At 42.9% G+C, this 21378-nt stretch overlaps 2 protein-coding genes across 2 annotated transcripts in view; both read right to left on the bottom strand.

Annotated features, from left to right (window-relative positions):
* Nucleotides 1-1455: 1455 nt before the first annotated feature.
* LOC139558010 (indian hedgehog protein-like) lies at nt 1456-7725 on the bottom strand. Its single transcript, XM_071373387.1, has 3 exons — nt 6632-7725; nt 3065-3326; nt 1456-2850 (listed from the first exon to the last, which is right to left on the bottom strand). The coding sequence occupies exons 1-3, from the start codon at nt 7052-7054 to the stop codon at nt 2006-2008; spliced, it is 1530 nt and encodes a 509-aa protein (XP_071229488.1). The 5' UTR covers nt 7055-7725; the 3' UTR covers nt 1456-2005.
* Nucleotides 7726-15462: 7737 nt separating this feature from the next.
* LOC139558012 (limb region 1 homolog-like protein) overlaps nt 15463-21378 on the bottom strand; it is a 29488-nt gene continuing 23572 nt past the window's right edge. The window contains exons 10-13 of the mRNA XM_071373389.1: nt 20981-21135; nt 19312-19543; nt 18854-19015; nt 15463-17843 (exon numbers count right to left, since the gene is read on the bottom strand). Of these exons, the coding sequence (XP_071229490.1) occupies nt 17758-17843; nt 18854-19015; nt 19312-19543; nt 20981-21135 (635 nt within the window). The 3' untranslated portion in view covers nt 15463-17757. The remainder of the gene's footprint in view (nt 17844-18853; nt 19016-19311; nt 19544-20980; nt 21136-21378) is intronic.

Here is a 21378-nt window from a genome sequence, read left to right as displayed (position 1 = left end):
GGAGGCTCCAGATATGACTATAGGCCGTGGTCAGATTTCTCAAGTTTTTCATGTAGTCTTTTTGGTATTTTATTAGGATCCCCATTAGCTGTTGTGAAAGCAGCTGCTACTCTTCTTGGGGTCCACATGAAACATGACATAATACAGGACATTAATAGACAAGAACAGTTCAAGGACAGAACTACATCCATTAAACATCTTCTGTTCTGTAAATGTCATTTGCAAACCCAAACCCTAGGAGAGACAGAACGATTTAACAGCAAGAATCTACATGTAAAACAGGAACACAAGCAGGGTTTACCTTACACAATAATGCATTATTATTTGTTTAATTACACTTTTAAAAGACAACATAACAAATGAGGCCATAGTTATAATAATTACAATAAATTGCTACATTTATATATTATGATTCAGAAGGTACAAAAATAAAGCTTTTATTTGTTCTGGCACATACTCATATTTCCTCATTGTTTTAGAATAATAAAGCATATAGGAAACCCACATTTTATGTTGGCTTATACTGTAGATGTTATCTAAATAAGATACATATACAATGGATTCTTGACAATACACATGTACAATGGATTCTTGACAATACACATGTACAATGGATTCTTGACAATACACATACAATAGAGTCTTGACAATACACAAATACAATGGATTCTTGACAATACACATGTACAATGGATTCTTGACAATACACATGTACAATGGATTCTTGACAATACACATGTACAATGGATTCTTGACAATACACATGTACAATGGATTCTTGACAATACACATATACAATGGATTCTTGACAATACACATGCAATAGATTCTTGACAATACACATGATGATTCCGTTATTATGGCGTCCATTTCTCTCAGGAATGAACTTGTATAAAAGCCTTCTAGAACGCATTATCTTTGAAGACATAGTCCGATTCTACATGCACCCAAACCAACCATCAACACATTTACTGAAAGTAAAAGAGGAAATACAATATTAATACATAAATACATTACAATGCAATTACCGGTGAGTAAAATGCAAATATACTCTTTCGGGGTGCATAAGGTTGAACATTTTAGTAAAAGACAGGGCAGTAGAAAAAATAGGAGCATAAGTGGAAATGTAACAGTACAATAGCAATTATCTGTAGGACACTGTGGAAATGTAACAGTACAATAGCAATTATCTGTAGGACACTGTGGAAATGTAACAGTACAATAGCAATTATCTGTAGGACACTGTGGAATTGGTACAGTACAATAGCAATTATCTATAGGACACTGTGGAAATGTAACAGTACAATAGCAATTATCTGTAGGACACTGTGGAAATGTAACAGTACAATAACAATTATCTATAGGACACTGGAAATGTAACAGTACAATAGCAATTATCTGTAGGACACTGTGGAAATGTTACAGTACAGTAGCAATTATCTGTAGGACACCGTGGAAGTGTAACAGAAGCAATTTTTTTATTTAACCTTCATTTAACTAGGCAAGTCAGTAAAGAACAAATTCTTATTTACAATGACGGCCTAGAAACAGTGGGTTAACTGCCTTGTTCAGGGGCAGAACGGCAGATTCTTGTCAGCTCGGGGATACAATCTAGCAACCTTTCGGTTACTGGCCCAACTCCCTAACCACTAGGCTACCTGCCGCCCCCTATCTATAGGACACTGTGGACATGTAACAGTACAGTAGCAATTATCTGTAGGACACTGTGGAAATGTTACAGTAGCAATTATCTGTAGGACACTGTGGAAATGTTACAGTACAGTAGCAATTATCAGTAGGACACTGTGGAAATGTAACAGTACAGTAGCAATTATCTGTAGGACACTGTGGAAATGTTACAGTACAGTAGCAATTATCTATAGGACACTGTGGAAATGTAACAGTACAGTAGCAATTATCAGTAGGACACTGTGGAAATGTAACAGTACAGTAGCAATTATCAGTAGTATACAGGCACCAGAGTTGAACCTATAGTGCCTTTAGCCTAATGATGAAATGTCTTTGGGTCTAGAAAGAACTGTCCAAGCCTGTGTAGCAGCCTAGCATACCAGTGCACACTCAAAACCTTTTCTCGCACAGAGTCACAGTGTCCCCCCTCAATGTCTCTGTTTATGGGTACAGCAGCCCAACTGCTTTGTCTGTCTGAAGTGTTTGTATTCACATACACGCCTGGGCTGCTGAGTGTCTGATTCACACAAATGTGTTGAGTGTTGCAGTGAGTGGGCTTCTTCGTGTGCTCTCTCTCTGCCTCTGTGACCTGCGCTCCCAGTGTGCCCTCCCCCCTAACCAGCTGGGTGAATGACAGCAGCAGTCTCAGAGGCCCAAACGCCCAGTGTGCCAGTCTATGGTCCTCTATAAGTGCATAGCTGGATGCGAGCACCCCATCCACAAACAGAGTGCCGTGTTCAGTCAGGGGTGCGTATACACCCATCCCTTCCTCCTGCGATACAGATGCGATCCTGGATGGTTGTACTCGGCCGTCCGCTCCATGGACGAGTACATAGTCCCCCGGTTTGGCTCTACTGGCAAACTGAGCCTTGTACTCACTGTAGTGGAGTTTGTGATGGGGTGCGAGGAAGACCAGGTGGTGGGGAGTGAGGGCTAGGCGGCGGCCATCTTTTGTGGCCAGGACCAGGAAAGTGGACCTGCTCTCATGGTCTTGGTGTAGGAATAGAAGGACGCGGCTGAGGACGATGTGTCCTGACCCAGACAGGGCCAACACTCTGTCTCCAGGCCCCAGGGAGGCCAGGGTCTTCTGTCCCCCTCCGGCCAAGGTCACCCGGGCCCAGCCTGGGAAACAGCCCCCCTTCTCCACCGCCACAGAGTGATCTGAGGGGGGAATCAATAGAGAAGGACCTACTGTAAGATGACTAAAACACTATATTTTGTTAATAACATTGATATGGTATAATATGACATAAGATATGCATGAATGTATGAAAATAATGACAGGAATAAATGTAAAATACATCCAAAGGCAAATCACTGGAAATAATGTATTTGTCATGTATTAAATATACCAGTTAATATCCACTTGACTTACCAGCTTTGACAGAGCAGTGCACATGGTACTTGGACTCATAGTACACAAAGTCAAAGCCAGCCTCCACAGCCAGCTGGGCAAGCATGCCGTACTTGTCTGGGATGCGGTCTGACGTGGTGATGTCCACAGCCCGTCCCTCATAATGAAGAGAGTCAGGGGGGTGATGGCCGTCCTCATCCCAGGCCTCTGTCACCCTCAGCTTCGTCCCAGGCCAGTGGTTCATCACCGCTATGGCTAGTTTGTTGAGGCAGTCTTTACAGCGCTGAGGGACATGGAGAGGGGTGGAGAGATTTCATTCATACAATATGATATGATACCATTCAATTGAACTATGCTGTCATAATGTATCTACTATGCCAATAGAGTCATTCATTTGCTCTCAATTAAATTAGCCCTCATATTCTCGTGAGAATTATTAGGCAATTGGCAAGTATTGTCAGCATTATAGGCGGGTCTGTCGATAGCAACTCCAGGACTATTGACGTGTATGAACCCCCTTAGAGAGAGGGGAGGTACCAGAGACTGTTTTAATCATTCATTAATGAGGGAAAAGGAACCGCTTGAGACAGAGAGTATATATGAGCCTGTTGTCTACCTCACCCACAATGACCATATATTCATTCACTCACAGTCTCATTCAACCCCTTGTAACTCAATACCTAAAACCACAACACTACTGCAACTAACTGTATTCCTCCTATTATCCCCGCTAGGTTATTTGTCTCTAGCCTGGTCCCCCAACATTTTTTGCTATCATGCCACCTTGCAACAAAAACTGATCTGGAACCAGGCTAATTTGTCTCTCCATTGACATCATCAGATTTAAATTGTCTGTATTCAGAGCTACTAAAGGCCATTGCCACCCTCTCCAACCTTTCTCAAACAATCAGAACATAAGAACACAAAGCTACTGTAGCCATTCTAGAACATTCCTTGGCCTTTTCTGCTGGGTGAGGGAATAATTAAGGCCATTCAGTGAGTCAGTGGCACCTCTGAGACATTTTATCAGAAATGTGAACACCAGATATACACCCACTACTGGGCTGCAATGATACATACTGTATTATGTTTGAATGTCACAGGTAGGTAGGTAGGTAGCGGCAGGTAGCCTAGCAGATAAGAGCGTTGGGCCAGTAACTGAAAGGTCGCTGAAAGGTCACTGTGCCGACTAGGTGAAAAATCTGTCTGCCCTTGAGCAAGGCACTTAACCATAATTTTTCCTGTAAGTCGCCATGGATAAGAGTGTCTGCTAAATGACTAAAATGTAAATGTAAAATGTAATATCACACAATAGCAGTTTACAATATGTCGTGTCAGAGCCTAAATCTCTGTACTCTGGTTAATACAACATAACACTCTCACAGGTAATAGGTTAACTGTACAGACCATCAAACTGAGGCAAACTTTTAAGAGGCTCTTAAGCATTGCCTCCTGAAATTCCCAATTCCCGAGGAATTGGAACCATAGAGATGTATAGAGATCATTGAAAGACTCCAGCACTGCACGGGGCGGTAAGTCACCAATATTAGCTTGACACTTTTTTTAAACATCAAAAGAAGAAGAAAATTGTACTACGTTAAAATGGATGATGTCACAGATGCCACAATGGCACAGATACAACGTTGCAATCTCTATACATCTCTGTGGTTGGAACAGAGTTTGTTAACCATATTTCAGAGAGAGAGAGACTTGGCAAGAGAGATGCAGAGCAGCTAAGAGGCCAGGTCCAGGCTAAGTGAGAGGGCAGAGATACAGATGGGAGGAATGCATGGGCATGCACTCAGCCAGAGTGAGAAAAGAACTAGGGATACAAAACAAACTGCCTACATTTTTCTCGCCATGCCATTGAAGAGAGGCGTTTCATTGTCATTGAACTACAATAGTCGGTTTTTCCGACGGTGCCATTACTTCAGCAGGCGAGAATTTTGTATAGGCGACCCCTTGGAGTGTCCAAACCCTACACAAAGAACGTCTTTCACATCTGGCCAGAGAGAGGGGCACATGCACACATACTGCACACACACACACACACACACTGGTACATGCACGCATATACACACTGGTCCTCAGACTGGGAATCAAAAGGGCATACACACACTCAACCACAGATTTCCATCACATACTGTACACTCCTTCAAAAAAAAGAAAGAACACAGACTGAACTCCAAGCATCACCACATGAGTAGCCTGCATTTACAGAAGAAATGTTGTTATGCTCAATTGTGAAGGATAGTCTTGATGTTACTAATGATGGTGAATTTTAAGAATCTGACAATTAGTTTGAAGATTACAGTAGGCCTACTGTATGTCTTAAATATCCCATGTCCAAGATTACATGCCTCTTGTATATGGATCGATTCTCCCTTGACATCAGAAGTTGAGAATACCAGCCATTTGAGAGAAATAACAATACGTTTATTGTTCCACGGCCTCAAATCAAAATGCTAACATCACACTGTGGCTTCCTTGATATTCTAAAGAGGTCAGATGTGACATATGTGAGAGGTCCGTGTTCCTGTGCTGATGTGCCTGTTTCGTAACTCCTCAATTCCTGATCATATTTGAATGGTCATATGTAGAGTTTAAAAATCCTGGGAACTTTCAATCAATTCCCTGATTTTCCCTAAATCCGTTTGGAGGATTCCCGGAATCAGGAGGGAATAAGCAGGAAATCTGGAATCCTCCAACCAGGATTTCTGAATGACCAGGGAATTTATTGAAAGTTCCTGGAACTTTGCAATCCTAGTCATGTGGCAAACCTGACTCTAATGCAAGTTTACCTGCCTGGCCTCACCTACGAGTCCCTCCTAGTATGCACACACAGAGCAGTAGAACCAGAGGAATCGTTTTATTACCAAGCAACAAAGACTTTGGTTAAAGATTGAGAGGACATGATCCCCACAAGTTGGAACACATTCTCCCAGAGTCATATTAAATTACATCCTGAATTACATCCGGAAAATTAGACACCTGGGACAGAATTATTTGATTAAACAAGAAGTTCACACCAAAATAGTTCAACCAGAGACTGTAAACTGTCCATTACTGAAGTTTCTATGGTTTAGCACCTTGTGAGTAACTATCCAGCCCACTATTTATTTGATTGCCTTTTATCAAGTAACAAAATAGGAAATGCAGGGAAAGTGATTAATGAATTAACATCAGTTTATCAAGTTGAAGTTGTGGATTGGAGAAAATGAATCCTGAAAATGTCACAATAGTGATTTTAAAAATCTATGTATACCACTACCTGCTGCAGTTCATCAATCATCCAGCAGAGCGATTCCCCTTATGAGCTAGCACAGAGAACCCGTTTCCCTGCACTGAAAGAGTATCCTCCTATGGTATTATACTAGGGACCTACTGGCTTGTCTAATAGTAACTATATTACTGTCATGACTGACCAGTGACTTAAACAGGTCAATGGAAAGGGCACCAAGTGGGTCGATGGGATCTTGACGTTGTCACACAGTAAATGTCCTACAAAATCAAACTGAAACCTGGAGATAATTGTACTTGATTAGCCATTACAAACACTGTCTGACCCAGTCTGTCAACCAGTCTTACCTTGGTCATGAAGCGGTCAGCAAGGGTTTTCTCCTCATCTTTGAAGATAATATCGGTGTTGTAGTTACACACCAGTTCATTAAAGCGTTCTGAGTTACGTGTGATCTTGCCCTCCACCCTCCCGCTGGCACCTAGGTTGTTCTCTGAAAGTTTGGGGAAGGAGGTCTTGTAAGGCATGGGGGTGAGTTTCCTGGGCCTAGGGCGGTTGCCGTACCCAGGGCCTGGCCCGCACCCCTGGACCAGGGAGCTCCACGTGAAGATAGCGAGCAGGCCAAGCCGTGCCAGGCTTTCCCACCAGGAGGACACCTTCATTGGGGACACCTTCAATGATCCACTGTGCCCACTAAGCAAGCCCTGTCTCGGGCACTTAAATGCATTTGAATGATGGGGGTTAAATCTTGGTGGTGGTCCATTCCAGATCATGAGTTGTAAATGAGTTTTAATGTTTCTATAGAGCAAGGTTGGCCATTATGGATCAAAATCCACACTGGAAGTACAGGGACGGCGTTCTTCTGTAAAAATCCATGTTGACCCTTTAAAATGAACTTTAATCTCTACTGTATTGTTATATCCTCTTGCTTATGTATTTTAATGTTTTGATTACTCCCTTAATAATTTATGACACTTGAAAACTATTTTCCTTTCCAGAATGTTTAAGATGTATCATTCTTTATGCTGTTCACAATAAATGAAAAATAAATAGTTCTCAGTCTTTGCAGGTGTTTCTCGAGCTTCCAGTCGCCTACCTACCTACCGCCTCTCTCTCCAGTCACCGGGCAGTTCAGCAATAGCAAACCTGACGCGCACCTACCTCACTGTTGCGTCTCTGTGAAATATCTCGTCTACGAATTCTCCTGATCGCATTCTCAGAATCTCATCCCATTCCTGCCTCCAGCAATGCGTCTCGAGATGTTTTGTCCGTCCACTTGTGTCTCGTGTCGTGTTGACGCGCTCCTGCCCGCCGTGCGCGAGCCATTGGGTTCTTATTAGAGTCTGGACAAGATTGCCCTCCTTCCTATACACGCTCCCACCGCGACAGCGCACGCCTCCACTTACGTTATTGCCGGACTTTGTGTTGTTATACAGTAGGACGTGACCGGTCTTTTTCCCTCCCAAGAGGCAGAGGTGAAGATAACCGGATTACGCATTATGGTGATGTTGGTAAGTCTTATTACACACACACATTTGGAGAGGTCGACCAGGGGAACTATTAACCTACTTGACAACTCATTTAACAGAGAATCATGGGATACGAACGATTTACAGCGGCAATAAAAAGTATGTGAACCTTTTGTAATTACCTGGATTTCTGCATAAATTGGTCATAAAATGTGATCTGATCTTCATCTCAGTCACAACAATAGACAAACATATTGTGCTTAAACTAATAACACACAAGCTATTGTATTTTTCTTGTCTATATTGAGTACATAATTTAAACATTCACAGTCTAGGTTTGAAAAAGTATGTGAACCCCTAGGCTAAGGACTTCTCCAAAAGCTAATTGGATGATACGAGATTGAAGATGGTTAGAGCTGCCCAGCCCTATTAAAAACACTCACAAAATTTGAGTTTGCTATTAAGATTGCCCTCCTTCCTCCTATTAAAAACACTCACAAAATTTGAGTTTGCTATTCACAAGAAGCATTGCCTGATGTGAACCATGCCTCGAACAAAAGAGATCTCAGAGGACCTAAGATTAAGAATTGTTGAATTGCATAAAGCTGGAAAGGGTTACAAAAGTATCTCTAAAAGCCTTGATATTCATCAGTCCACTCTAAGACAAATTGGCTATAAATGGAGAAAGTTCAGCACTGTTACTACTCTCCCTAGGAGTGGCCGTCCTGCAAAGATGACTGTAAGAGCCCAGCGCAGAATGCTCAATGAGGTTAAGAAGAATCTAGAGTGTCAGCTAAAGACTTACAGAAATCTCTGGAACATGCTAACATCTCTGTTGACGAGTCTACAATCCGTAAAACACTGAACAAGAATGGTGTTCATGGGAGGACAACACGGAAGAAGCCACTGCTGTCCAAAAGAAACATTGCTGCACGTCTGAAGTTCGCAAAATATCACCTGGATGTTTCACAGCGCTACTGGGAAAATATTCTGTGGACAGATGAAAAAGAAAGTTTAGTTTTTTTGGAAGGAACACACAACCCTATGTGTAGAAAAAAAAGGCACACCAACATCAAAACCTCATCCCAACTGTAAAGTATGGTGGAGGGAGCATCATGGTTTGGGGCTGCTTTGTGGCCTGGACAGCTTGCTATCATTCCCCCTGACCATTGTGCAGGTCTGATCCACAACTACAGAAAATGTTTGGTTGAAGTTATTGCTGCAAAAGGAGGGTCAAGCAGTTATTAAATCCAAGGGTTCACATACTTTTTCCACCCTGCATTGTGAATGTTTACACAGTGTGTTCAAAAAACACATGAGAACGAATCATTGTTTGTGTGTTATTAGTTTAAGCAGACTGTGTTTGTCTATTGTTGTGATACGATGAAGATCAGATGACATTTTATTACCAATGTATGCAGAAATCCAGGTAATTCCAAAGGGTTCACATACTTTTTCTTGCCACAGTATAAAAAGAGGCAAATGGTTGGAGTTTATTGTCTAACCTAATAAAATATACTTTGTTACACATTTAACAGGTTGGTTAGAAATGAATTGAGTTCCTACACCAATAAACATCCTGATATCCCTCTGAACTTTGTATGCCCTTGTCCACAGATCATTCCTACTTGGAGGGATTCCCCACTACTGTTATTCATTTATTAATAGATAAAAGGTGAAGAGGGTCCATGACAGAAAGGCTGTGTAAGAGCTTCCTGCTCAGTAAAGAGCTACTCCAGCCCTATCTCTCTCTCTCTCTCACACACACACACACACACACACACACACACACACACACACACACACACACACACACACACACACACACACACACACACACACACACACACACACACACACACACACACACACACACACACACACATACATACACACACACACACACACACACACACACACACACACACACACACACACACACACACACACACACACACACTACTGTCTCTCTCTGACTTCCAGCTTTGCGTTCCTTTGTTTTCTGGAGACCCAGGTTGACACCTTGGCCCTTAACCCCCCCCCTGATCCTCATCAACCCAGCGCACCCAATACCTCTTAGCTGGAAACACCCCGCCAGCTACTTCTGGCTCTATCAACATATTATGTGTATTCGTCTCAGAACAATAGCTGAGATTTGAGAGAGTCATAAAAAGGGGAAATATTATGTCACAATGAAAGGGGTAATTAAGAATCTGTGTCTCCAGGAGTCTGATGTTTCTTATCATTTATAGAGGCTTAAATAAACAGAGAGGTCAGAGGTAAACGTTTGTCATCCGATTCTTCTAGCTTCCTGGATATCTCCTGAACACTGTCTGTTTGCCAGTGGATACAATATACTGGCCGTACAATACTACTGTACTACAAAGTCTTGTGCTGCCTCTAAAAACAATTCACACTTTTAGGAGAACTCTTTAGCCCTTCAGCCTATGATACATTGTGACCCCATAGATGTTGATACATCACTCTCACATCTCCCTCATTCTTTCTCTGTATTCCAATGTTGTTTCAACCATATATATATCTATATCAGTCTGAGAAGACACCAGGAATAACATTATTCATAGCCAGAGGTAAAACAGTCATAGCATAATAGTGAATATAGTCAAATTGTTATTTCTCTGAATAATCAAAATGGACATGAGAGAATACTGAGATGATACAGGCCAAAGAGGAAAAGCGATGGGGGGTTGTGGGAAGGTAGGAGAAGATTTTGAAGGGAGGGAAGGGTGTCAGGGCCGTGAGGGCAGAGACTCAGATGAGATATATCATAGTACATAATGACAAATGTAGGGAACGCCATGGTCCAGCTCAATCAAAATAAGAAACTCCTTTCACATGAATCGAAACAATCAGTGATATTGATATTGTTATTTTTTAAATGGATGTGACAGGCAACAAAGAAGAAAAGAGAGATTTCATCTCATCAGACATTAAAGAGAGAGGAAGGAATCTAACGTCTATGTGTTTAAGATGGAAATAAAGTAATTCTTATTATTTGGGGGATGGTGATGCAGCCTATACCCCTCCCTCCCTCCTCCTGACTCTTAACAGGATCGATCACTCCCACAGCACCCAGTCCAGGATGGGAGTATATGTCTGGGTGAATGGCTGAGTTTCCTGCACAGCCACAGCACAGAAAACGAGATCTTTCCTGCCTGGGAAGGCTGGGTCTGCGTCCCAGAACGGAACCCTGTTCCCTATCTAGTGCCCTAATTTTGACCAGAGCCCTATAGGCCCAGGTCAAAAATAGTGCACTATATAGGGAATAGAGTGCCAATTGTAGGGGCGGCAGGTAGCCTAGTGGTTGGGCCAGTAACCGAAAAGTTGCTTATTCGAATCCCCGAGCTGACAAGGTAAAAAAAATCTGTCATTCTGCCCCTGAACAAGGCAGTTAACCCACCGTTCCTAGGCCATCATTGTAAATAATAATTTGTTCTTAACTGACTTGCCTAGTTAAATAAAGGTTGGCTCACGGTCAAAGTAAACTACAATCATGTCACTTTTCTGTTTTACTACAATCATGTCACGCTGTCACTTTTCTGGTTTGTCTAAAGCTGTTAGTGACACTGGCAGGAAAATATTGCTCTCACATGTCCACAATTGGCAGATTTTGGTACTTAATGGAGTCGTAACTGTACTGTGAGGTTAAGAGTTCTTTCTGTAATATAACTTTCAGGGTTTGTAATGTAGTTAGTGTAAAGCAGCAGTAGTTCTGTTTTATGAACAATGCTTGGTTTGACATCTTTAAAAAGCCTTTGTCTTTTAGAGCTGAATAGACAATCTGCAGGATCCACTTCCTTAGACAGAGGCCGTTGGGAGTGGTGTGTCTCTCTCACCCTGGCCTGTTATCAGTGTCAGGAAGAGGCATGCTGGTGTGTCTAGGAGAGAGAGAAGAGAGAGAGATTCAAATCCAGGAGGATATAAGAACTCAACAGTTACCAAAATACATACATACAAAACAAAATTCAATTTAATCACAAACTTCAATGTTACCAAATTCTAAATAGAGATATCAAATTAACACATCTTGTCAAAATCAAAAAATTAAAACAAAGGAAGACATTAACAATGCACGGACTCAGTGACCATAGCCTGGGAATAGAGACAGGACGCCATAGAAAAACATGGAAGGTCAGAGAGGAGAGACTTTGAAAGTACTGTGGGTCAGGTGAAGTTTAAAGAAAGAATTGCAGGATTTCTTAAACTGCCTGTTGAGGGAAAATCTCCATTTTGTTCGGATAAAACGTAGACAGTAGATCTTGCTACAGATGATGTTATGGTCTGTCATAATATGAAAGAGACAGTAGATCCCAACATGTCATACACATGAGCCCTCGTAGATTTCATTTCTCAAATGTTTTTCTTTTTTGTGTAAGTATTTTCAATGTATGATTGTTTTTGTTGCTCAAACATATTGTTCATTTATGTAATACTTCATATATAGGCTTTGGTTAACAGCTGCAACCACCCATTCATGTCAATAAAGCATGTATTGGAGAGAGCAAGAGAGATGCTACAGTACAGAGAGGCTGAATGGTTTCTGGCTCCAGATCTCTGAATCACCCTGATAAAGAGGCCTGTGCGGTGAAGCTGTATGTGTCCTAGCTGTATATGTAAAGCAACATAGCCATGTTACGTGTCATAACGTCATGTGTACATCAACATGTTAAGTCCAGATTTCAGTACAGTCCCTTCACTCACCCTATAATAGTATGTACTCACCAATAGGGGATCACACACACACACACAGTATCTTTAAAAAATATATATAACCTGTTGGGAGTTGATGCGTCAGTCAAATGGACAATAGTGGACCAGGGTGGAACTTCCTGGTCTGAAACAAACAGGTCAGAGGTCAACCATAGCACTACTGTACCTCTGATACTGAATCTGCTACTGTACTAGATTTATATATCCTCCACAACATGCATATCCCATTTACAGATGTATGACAACACCCCACACTGCTTCATCATTTAGATATGGCTGATGTCAGAGGGCCGTCATATTAACAGAGTGTGTGTGTTGCTTCCCACTTCAAGTGTTCTTATACTAGTTTCTAACACTTTCAACAATACTGGGCTGGCTTTGATATTTCCAGGACAGTTCCAACAACTATGGTTCCAGACCATCACAGTACAGCTGGGCTCAGTAGTGTGAAAAGGGTATCGGAGTTCTTCATTTTCTGTGTGAGGCCCTGTCTGATGGGTCCATTTCTATTGGATTCTCATGTGTGTAATGCCTGTTTTATGGGTGTATAGAGAGATCAGAGGACTGCCCTGCGAGTCTGCCTGCTGAGCCTAGTCCACCCAGTGTGTGAAGCAAGTGTGCCGTGAGTGTGTAGGCAGGGTGGGGGTCCGCCTGCCCTGCCGTCCCCGGGGCAAACGGACAGTGTGACCGCCTTTATAAGTTGATTAGTTAGAAAGTCTCGCCTTTTCCTGTGAGCAGCTCTGTGTGTTGCCAGTCAGCTAACAGCGGGAAGAATAGAACCCTAATGCACTTTGGCACACACTTCAAATGGCCAGCTGTCAGGAAAGCTAGTCTGTGTCTTTTTTCCCCTTGATTCTTGTGTTTTGACAATAAAGATAACCTATCTCATCCCGTTACAATACATGCTGGCTGTCTCCCAACTCCTGCCTCGTTTCTGATATGGACACTGAACTACCAGTCAGATGGTGTCCTTGCGTGTGTTAGTTACCCTACTGGACTTCTTGTCTGTGACACCACAAAAAAAGAGAATAAAAAATGAACGGCGCACACTCGTCTCTCTTGCAGTGAACTTTTAGGACCAGCGTTGTAACCACCAATCTTTAACTCGTAGCCTTCATCCAAATAAAACACCAACTCCCAGGGTTCATCTTCCCCCAGTGTTTCAGTAAACAGAAGAGAGTATTTGAAAAATAATTGATATAGACCTAGACCTCATGATGTAGTTCTAGCTGTGTTTATTTACATATAAAGGTGAGGTTTAAGTTCAGGGAATAGTGAATGGGGACATGTTCATTGGAGCGCATAAAAGCAAAAATAGTTTTTTAGAAATGTTTGCAAATTGATTAAAAATAAAACTGAAATATCACATTTACATAAGTATTCAGACCCTTATTTCAGTACTTTGTTGAAGCACCTTTGGCAGCGATTACAGCCTCGAGTCTTCTTGGGTATGACGCTACAAGCTTGGCACACCTGTATTTGGGTAGTTTCTTCATAAACCATGTGCCATGGAGTCGGCACATCAAATCTCTTCACAACTTGCATGGCACCGCTGTCAACATTTATCCTCAAATGAAACTAAGATTTCTTAATTGTTACCCAGAAATGATTTGATATGGAAATAAAAACAGCTGCATTGGACCTTTAATAATGAATATAGACTAAATTGTCCAGTTTTTAAATGGATAAATTGAAAGGCATCACTATTGAATGTGATGTTTTTTTTGCAGGATCACTTAGAGAGCATTGATCTATTGCTTTCCTTCCCTGTCAGTTATGACAAGTTATGACATTGTTGTAATACAAATGCCACCTCATTCTCAAGGCGCTTGTTAACTATCCAATCCTCTCATAAGAAGATTCATTCTAAGAAATTAACACAGGCACTCAAAAGCCTTATTGTGATAAAACAGAACTAATTTCACTAGGCCAGTTTGCACATTCACTAAAATAATTAGGTTAAGTGGTGGGGGGGGGGGGGGTGTCACTGAAATGTCAATTGCTCTGAAAGTTTCAAACACGTAGATGCACTTGTTTCTGACACACACACACCTGTATTCATTAAGTGCCATGTCTAGGCGGTGTGTGTGTGCCTACAGCCCACAGGGCGAACCAAACCTCTGATATGTACATTTGTATGTTTGGTATGGGTCCTCAGATCCTCAAAAAGTTCTACAGCTGCACCATCGAGAGCTGCACCATCGAGAGCATCCTGACTGGTTGCGTCAATGTCTGGACCGGCACCTTCCCGGCCTCTGACCGCAAGGCACTACAGAGGGTAGTGCGTACGGCCCAGGACATCACTAGGGTCAAGCTTCCTGCCATCCAGGATCTCTATACCAGGCCATGTCAGAGGAAGGCCCTAAACATTTTCAAAGACTCCAAACATTTTCAAAGACTCCAGCCACCCTAGTCATAGACTTCTCTCTGCTACCACACGGCAAGCGGTACCGGATCGCCAAGTCTAGGTCCAAGAGGCTTCTTAACAGCTTCTACCCTCAAGCCATAAGACTCCTGAACCACTAATTAAATGGCTACCCAGACCATTTGCATTGCCCCCCCACTTTTACTACTCTGTTTATAGTGAATAGTCACTTTAGTTACTCTACATGTTAGTCGAGGTAATATGTACCTGTGCCCCCGCACATTGACTCTGTACCGGTACCCCCTGTATATAGCCTCGCTATTGTTATTTTACTGCTGCTCTTTAATTATTTGTTACTTTTATTTTTTAAATAACACTTATTTTTCCATAAAACTGCATTGTTGGTTAAGGGCTTGTAAGTAAGCATATCACTGTAAGGTCTACTACACCTGTTGTATTCAGCGCATGTGACAAATAAAATTTGATTCACAGGAAGTAGCATTCCGCGAACATTTAGACACTCCCTTTTTGCGGAGGAAAAGGCAACACAAAACAAAAGACAAATCAAACATCCAACATCCAACAAAAGAAAACAAGAAAGAAACGCAAACAAAAATCAAGGAGAAACCGGGATTTATTTTTCTTCCTTCCAAGAGGAAATGAATAATATGAAAGGAAAACTGGTGGAGGAAAAGAGGATTAGGTGGGTGGCGGTGAAGGAGAGCGCGCACGAGTCTCCTCTCCTCTTGATTTGTGTGTGGGCTTGGGTTGTAGCGGCGTCAGGGACGGCCTCTGATGACAGACAGGACAAAATACAACAGCTTTGTTCTGGGCCTGATTAAAGCAAGGCTACTAAGGGTGGCGGGACAGAGGACAGACACGCACACGACACTCAGAAGACAGACACACTGGCACAGGATGGGCCGACACTCGCAATCACACAGCCCGGAACCGGGATGGGCTGGACAATGAGACCCGATGATTTATAGATGTATACTAGATCTAACTGCACTGTAAACAGTCTTATTACTCATACCAATCCAGATGACAGACTATGTATAGGAAAATGCAATACATTTGTCCTTTTTCCTCCCTAGTACATAAAAATATATTTAATTGCTTTCAACACCTACGGTCACATTCTCATTACGTTAGCGTTTTTAAACAATAGGAAATAAAATGTCCATCAGCTCCCAGGTTAGAGGTTCTCACAGTAGAAAATGCCCTTGATTGACTAATAAAAAGAGTCCCACTAACATTATCACCCCTAAGTAACCAGCCCACTCAAACATTGTGCACCCCAAAGAATATATTGAATTGATGGGTGCCAGATCTGTTTCTGCTCGCTTGCCAATGGGCTGCTCTCCTAAAATTCTTATGGAATTTTAATGCTGTTTAGCATGACAATGAGTGGCAAAGGAGTTGTCAAGATGGCACAAACAGATCTGGGACCAGGCTAGTGAAATTAGTCAACTTTAATGATTGACCAGAAAACAGAACTTCAGGTAAACGTTCAGCAGGCTGCCAGGTGAGTTGAGTGAATTTGGAGACCCTGCCCCCTGCTGGTGATGAACGGAACAGAACTCTGACTATCAGCTAATAATAAAGAATACTACTACAATTTAACATGCTGATACAGCAAAGGAGAACCATGACACAAATAAAAACAAAGCCACAGATCATTTAGACTATTCCAATATCAAAATGAACAGAAAAAAACATCTGGAATTGGCAGTGGACAGTAACCAGTATTGCACTTAGGTTAATATTAACAAACGTTAAAAACATTCACAGTAAGACTGGTCCAAGGCAGGACACCCAAAACTAGTGAGCGTCACTTTGCATTTAGGAAGCTCCTCTTTAGGGGGTTAGAAACCCATGAGAATAAGTAAACAGCAATGCCATTATACGACCAATAACACAACCTCATTAAGAAATAAAATCATGTGTTAAGGTATCTTTTCATGTATCATTCCGTTATTCCAAGTGATAATTTAAAAACAAGTCATGGGTTGTGTTCATTAGGCACCACATGAAAAAAAAAATAAGACCAAAACGCAAACTTTTTTTCTGTTGGAAAAAGTTTTCAAATGTAACCTAATGAACACAACCCTGTCCTGTCCTGTTCTCTTCCTCCACGATATGAAGGTCAAGGTATGTAGAATAGAGTGAGTAATCCCTCAACCCTCAATTTTAAAACATCCTCCTCTCATTAACAAACACAACACCATTACAGACAGACGTCTTACAAAACATGGAAGTGGGATTCACAGGATGAGTGAGGCCCAAAAATAGTGGTTTAACATGAGGGGGGAGGGGGAGGCGGCAGCGAGCGAGAGACAATTCAAACGCTGAACCCCAGAGCAGGAAAAGGAAATGTCAGTCAGTCACAACGTAATGTTCCAAAATAGCTTTGACACGTGTGTCCAAAGAGTAAAGTCAGTCAGTCCCAGCTCAACCTCTCAAACCCACAGAGTTTCTCACAAGGCATTAGGACATCCAGGGTGCTCTGTATGATGTCACAATGTCAACAAGAACCCTCATACAGATTAAAGCCCTTTTTCAGTTCCAGAATCTTTCATTGGTTCCAGAACATCTCGTTTTTGGCTCAGATTACTGTGCACAATGATTCCAATATAACCCCAGTATTGTAGTCTGAGACTATTTAAATTGATTCCCCAGGTCAACTTGTATTGATTGGGGATTAGTCAGTGAGCAGCACTCTACTGCACCATTGGCCAAACTGCACTTCTAATCCTCCACTTCTGTCTTTTCATTCTGGTGATCCAGACACCGATAGGCTGGAGGACTGAAGACAAGGTGCCTTTTGTTCCAATGGGAATGCTCTTCAGGAGGCTTAGGTCCCGGTCAGGTGTTAGAGATGACAGTTGATTGGTCAAGGGAATGTCAGTCACTGGATCTTTGACAGGCCATTGGCCAGGAGGAGCTTGAGGGGGATGGTGGTGCGGGACACGGTCAGAGGCAGTTTGTGGAGACCTGCGGAGACATAACACATACGGTTAAAAAGGTGTAACGACATGGCACGTTTACCGCCAACACACACAGAGATCACAAGCAAGAGAGAAAGACGGTGAGCAAAGGAAAGAGAGGGATAGAGTGTGTGCTAAGAAAGTCCATCAGTCACAAAACAGAACAAAAGCAGTTGGGGAGGAAGCAGGAAAGGAGAGATGCCATCAGATGCCACCCCAGTAAGGGGGGTGTGTGTAATATATATATATATATATATATGGCTCTACACTCCGAACTGTTGTTTTTGTTGGGCTGGGGAGTGTGCGCGCGCGCGCGAGGGGCTGGGGAGTGTGTGTGTGTGAGGGGCTGGGGAGTGTGTGTGTGTGTGAGGGGCTGGGGAGTGTGTGTGTGTGTGAGGGGCTGGGGAGTGTGTGTGTGTGTGAGGGGCTGGGGAGTGTGTGTGTGTGTGTGTGTGTGTGTATGAGGGGCTGGGGAGTGTGTGTGTGTGTGTGTGTGTGAGGGGCTGGGGAGTGTGCCCAGCAGCCAGATCTACAGACCCCCAGGGGACTCCTACTCCCCTCTCACTTTCCTGAGAGAATTGTATAGGCCTTTAACTGATATTTCATTGTATCTGAGGAAAGGAGAGCAGCCCATTGGGAAACATGGCCAGGCCCAAAGCTGGGCCAGTTCAGTCACTCTGAAAACACACTGACCATTAGCAGCTAGCACAGCCCTTCTACTGCATAATGAAAGTAACACAATATGACTAATCAAATATATATTCAATAGCTGATGAGGGGATTCAGCTGCAGCCAAGGTAAGTGGACAAATCATGTAAGGTTGTATTTGGAGTGGAACATCCCTTTAAATTGAAAGATGTAAAGTTACATGAAAGCATTATTATTTTAAAAACAAAACATAAAGAGCCAACATATAGAAAAATCAGGTAACAGGTCCATAGACATATCTTCCTGTCAAGTACTGTGTAATGTATATAGAGGCTTTAGAAATACATTTGGATTGATTGATGTAAGTACCAAAGGCACGTATGAGTTCTCTCTGCACAGTCCAGGTGAGAGTGTTGATGAGGCAAGCAGAGGTGAGGCCAGCGAACAAAACGTTGTACAGGAACACTATGTGGAAGTTCCCCAGCCAGTTATACCTCCCAAAGTCTCCCAGCAGGTCAAAGCGTGTGATGCCTGAAGAACAGATAGAATGTGGTTAGGTTTGACGCTCTGTAACTGCTCATCATGGATGGACAAAGTTCAGATCCTCTGACTGGTGAGGGTGTATTTGTGAAGCGCAGTACTTGAACATGGCCAAGGTCACACAGCGTTCATAGTGAATAGACTGCATAGACACGCCCTCTTCTGGTCAGAAATGATAATGCAACCAGAAGCTCTGTCTAATAACAGTAGGCAATGAGTCACTTTTTGTTCAACCATATGAAACAAGAATATAGAAACTCAACCAGGGGAAAGGGGAGAGCCCTTACCTAGAGTACGAGAGAAGACTGGCAGTGCTGAGCTGAGGACCAGAAGAGAGACACAGTTCCCAATGATCTGTGTGAGGTTGGTGTCCTGAGTGTGGGGCAGCAGGAAGGTGAAGAGAGGAGAGCTGTAGAAGCCCACCACAGACGACACCATCAGGTACATGATGAGGACCACCTGCACTGCTGCTCCCAGAGAACCAAACATGGAGAAGGAAGTTGTCCCCAGACGAGGGTCCTATCACGCAGAGGAAACACACGGTTAATGCCAATTGGTTGTAAAATGTTCCCACCCTCCCTCCTCCGCATGTTCCTTGTATTTGTGTAGTCTTAAATCAATATAACATATAAATGGTCCTCAGTGACTTCATATAGGATAGAACAGGCTATTCAGGAGCAACAGTGGCAATATACAGTTAGAATTCAACATACACTACATGACCAAAAGTATGTGGACAACTGCTTGTTGAACAAGCAGTTGGGCATTAATATGGAGTTGGTCCTCCCTATAACAGTCTCCACTCTTCTGGGAAGGCTTTCCACTAGATGTTGGAACATTGGAAGCAAGTCCCTGCAGCATTCAGCCACAAGAGCATTAGTGAGGTTGGGCACTGATGTTGGGCGATTAGATCTGGCTCGCAGTCGGCGTTCCAATTCATCCCAAATATGTTCGATGGGGTTGAGGTCAGGGCTCTGCGCAGGCCAGTCAAGTTCTTCCACACCGATCTCAACAAATAATTTCTGTTGCCACAAAGTTGGAAGCACAGAATCGTCTAGAATGTCCTTGTATGCTGTAGCGTTAAGATTTCCCTCCACTGGAACTAAGGGGCCTAGCCCGAACCATGAAAAACATCCCCAGAACATTATTCCTCCTCCACCAAACATTACAGTTGGCACTATCGTTCTTCTGGCATCCGACAAACCCAGATTCACCCGTCGGACTGCCAGATGTTGAAGCGTGATTCATCAATCCAGAGAACCCGTTTCCACTGCTCCAGAGTCCAATGGCAGCGAGCTTTACACCACTCCAGCTGATGCTTGGCATTTTGCATGGTGAGCTTAGGTTTGTATGCGGCTGCTCACCCTTGGAAACCCATTTCATGAAGCTCTCGATTAAGTTATTGTGCCAACGTTGCTTCCAGAGGCAGTTTGGAACTTGGTAGTGAGTGTTGCAACCGAGTACAGAATTTTTACGCACTTCAGCACTTGCCGGTACGTTCTGTGCGCTTGTGTAGCCTACCACTCCGTGGCTGAGCCGTTGTTGCTACTAGATGTTTCCACTTCACAATAACAGCACTTACAGTTGACCGGGGCAGCTCTAGCAGGGGAGAAATTTGACGAGCTGACTTGTTGGAAAGGTGGCATCCTATGACAGTGCAACGTTGAAAGTCACTAAGCTCTTCAGTAAGGCCATTCTACTGCCATTGTTTGTCTATGGAGGTTTCATGGCTGTGTGCTTGATTTTATACAGCAGTCAGAAACTAATTTGAAGGACTCACTCATACGTATGAAGAAAAACAACATTAAATGGAGATAAGAGTTTTCGGCCATATCGCCCAGCCCTACAAGAAGACTAACAGCACGTGGTCTAGCATTGATGCTATAAAAGCCAATAATCCATACAAAGCCCCTACCAGCTCACACATCCCCTTATTCCCCTTGGTAGAGTCCTCACCCCCATTCCTCTGGGCATGGCCGTCTCGTCGAAGAGGAGCTCCAGAACGTGGAAACACACCATCAACACACACACCACCGTTAGAGCTAGGAGCAGCAGCATGGCCAGAGGGTAGAACAGGTTCCGCTGCCATGGTGACGCTCTCCTCCGCATCTCTGGGGAGGGAGAGAGAGAGAGAGATGAGAACCATTGTAAACAATGCGGTCTGTCTCCCGGTATAGTGTAGCTATTCCTGGACTTTTTATAATGTCTGAATGAAATCAAACAATGTTGTACTTTTATAATAATAATCTTGAATACTATCCAACCCTAGTATCCCCACAGTGATCCCTGTATGCTGCAGCCCTAAATCAGTCAATACCTACAGAAGGTAATAAAACACAGTACTATTATATACA

This window comes from Salvelinus alpinus, chromosome 28 (genome assembly GCF_045679555.1).
Source record: "Salvelinus alpinus chromosome 28, SLU_Salpinus.1, whole genome shotgun sequence".
NCBI lineage: Eukaryota > Metazoa > Chordata > Actinopteri > Salmoniformes > Salmonidae > Salvelinus > Salvelinus alpinus.
Note: the sequence above shows the minus strand (reverse complement) of the source record. Positions and strands in the feature narration are given on the sequence as shown.

Coding starts and splice junctions, on each gene's coding strand:
- LOC139558010 (XM_071373387.1), bottom strand. CDS start 7,054: ATGATCTGGAATGGACCACCACCAAGATTTAACCCCCATCATTCAAAT. Junction 3,327..6,631: donor CTGACCGCTTCATGACCAAG/GTAAGACTGGTT, acceptor CATGTCCCTCAG/CGCTGTAAAGACTGCCTCAA. Junction 2,851..3,064: donor GCACTGCTCTGTCAAAGCTG/GTAAGTCAAGTG, acceptor TTCCCCCCTCAG/ATCACTCTGTGGCGGTGGAG.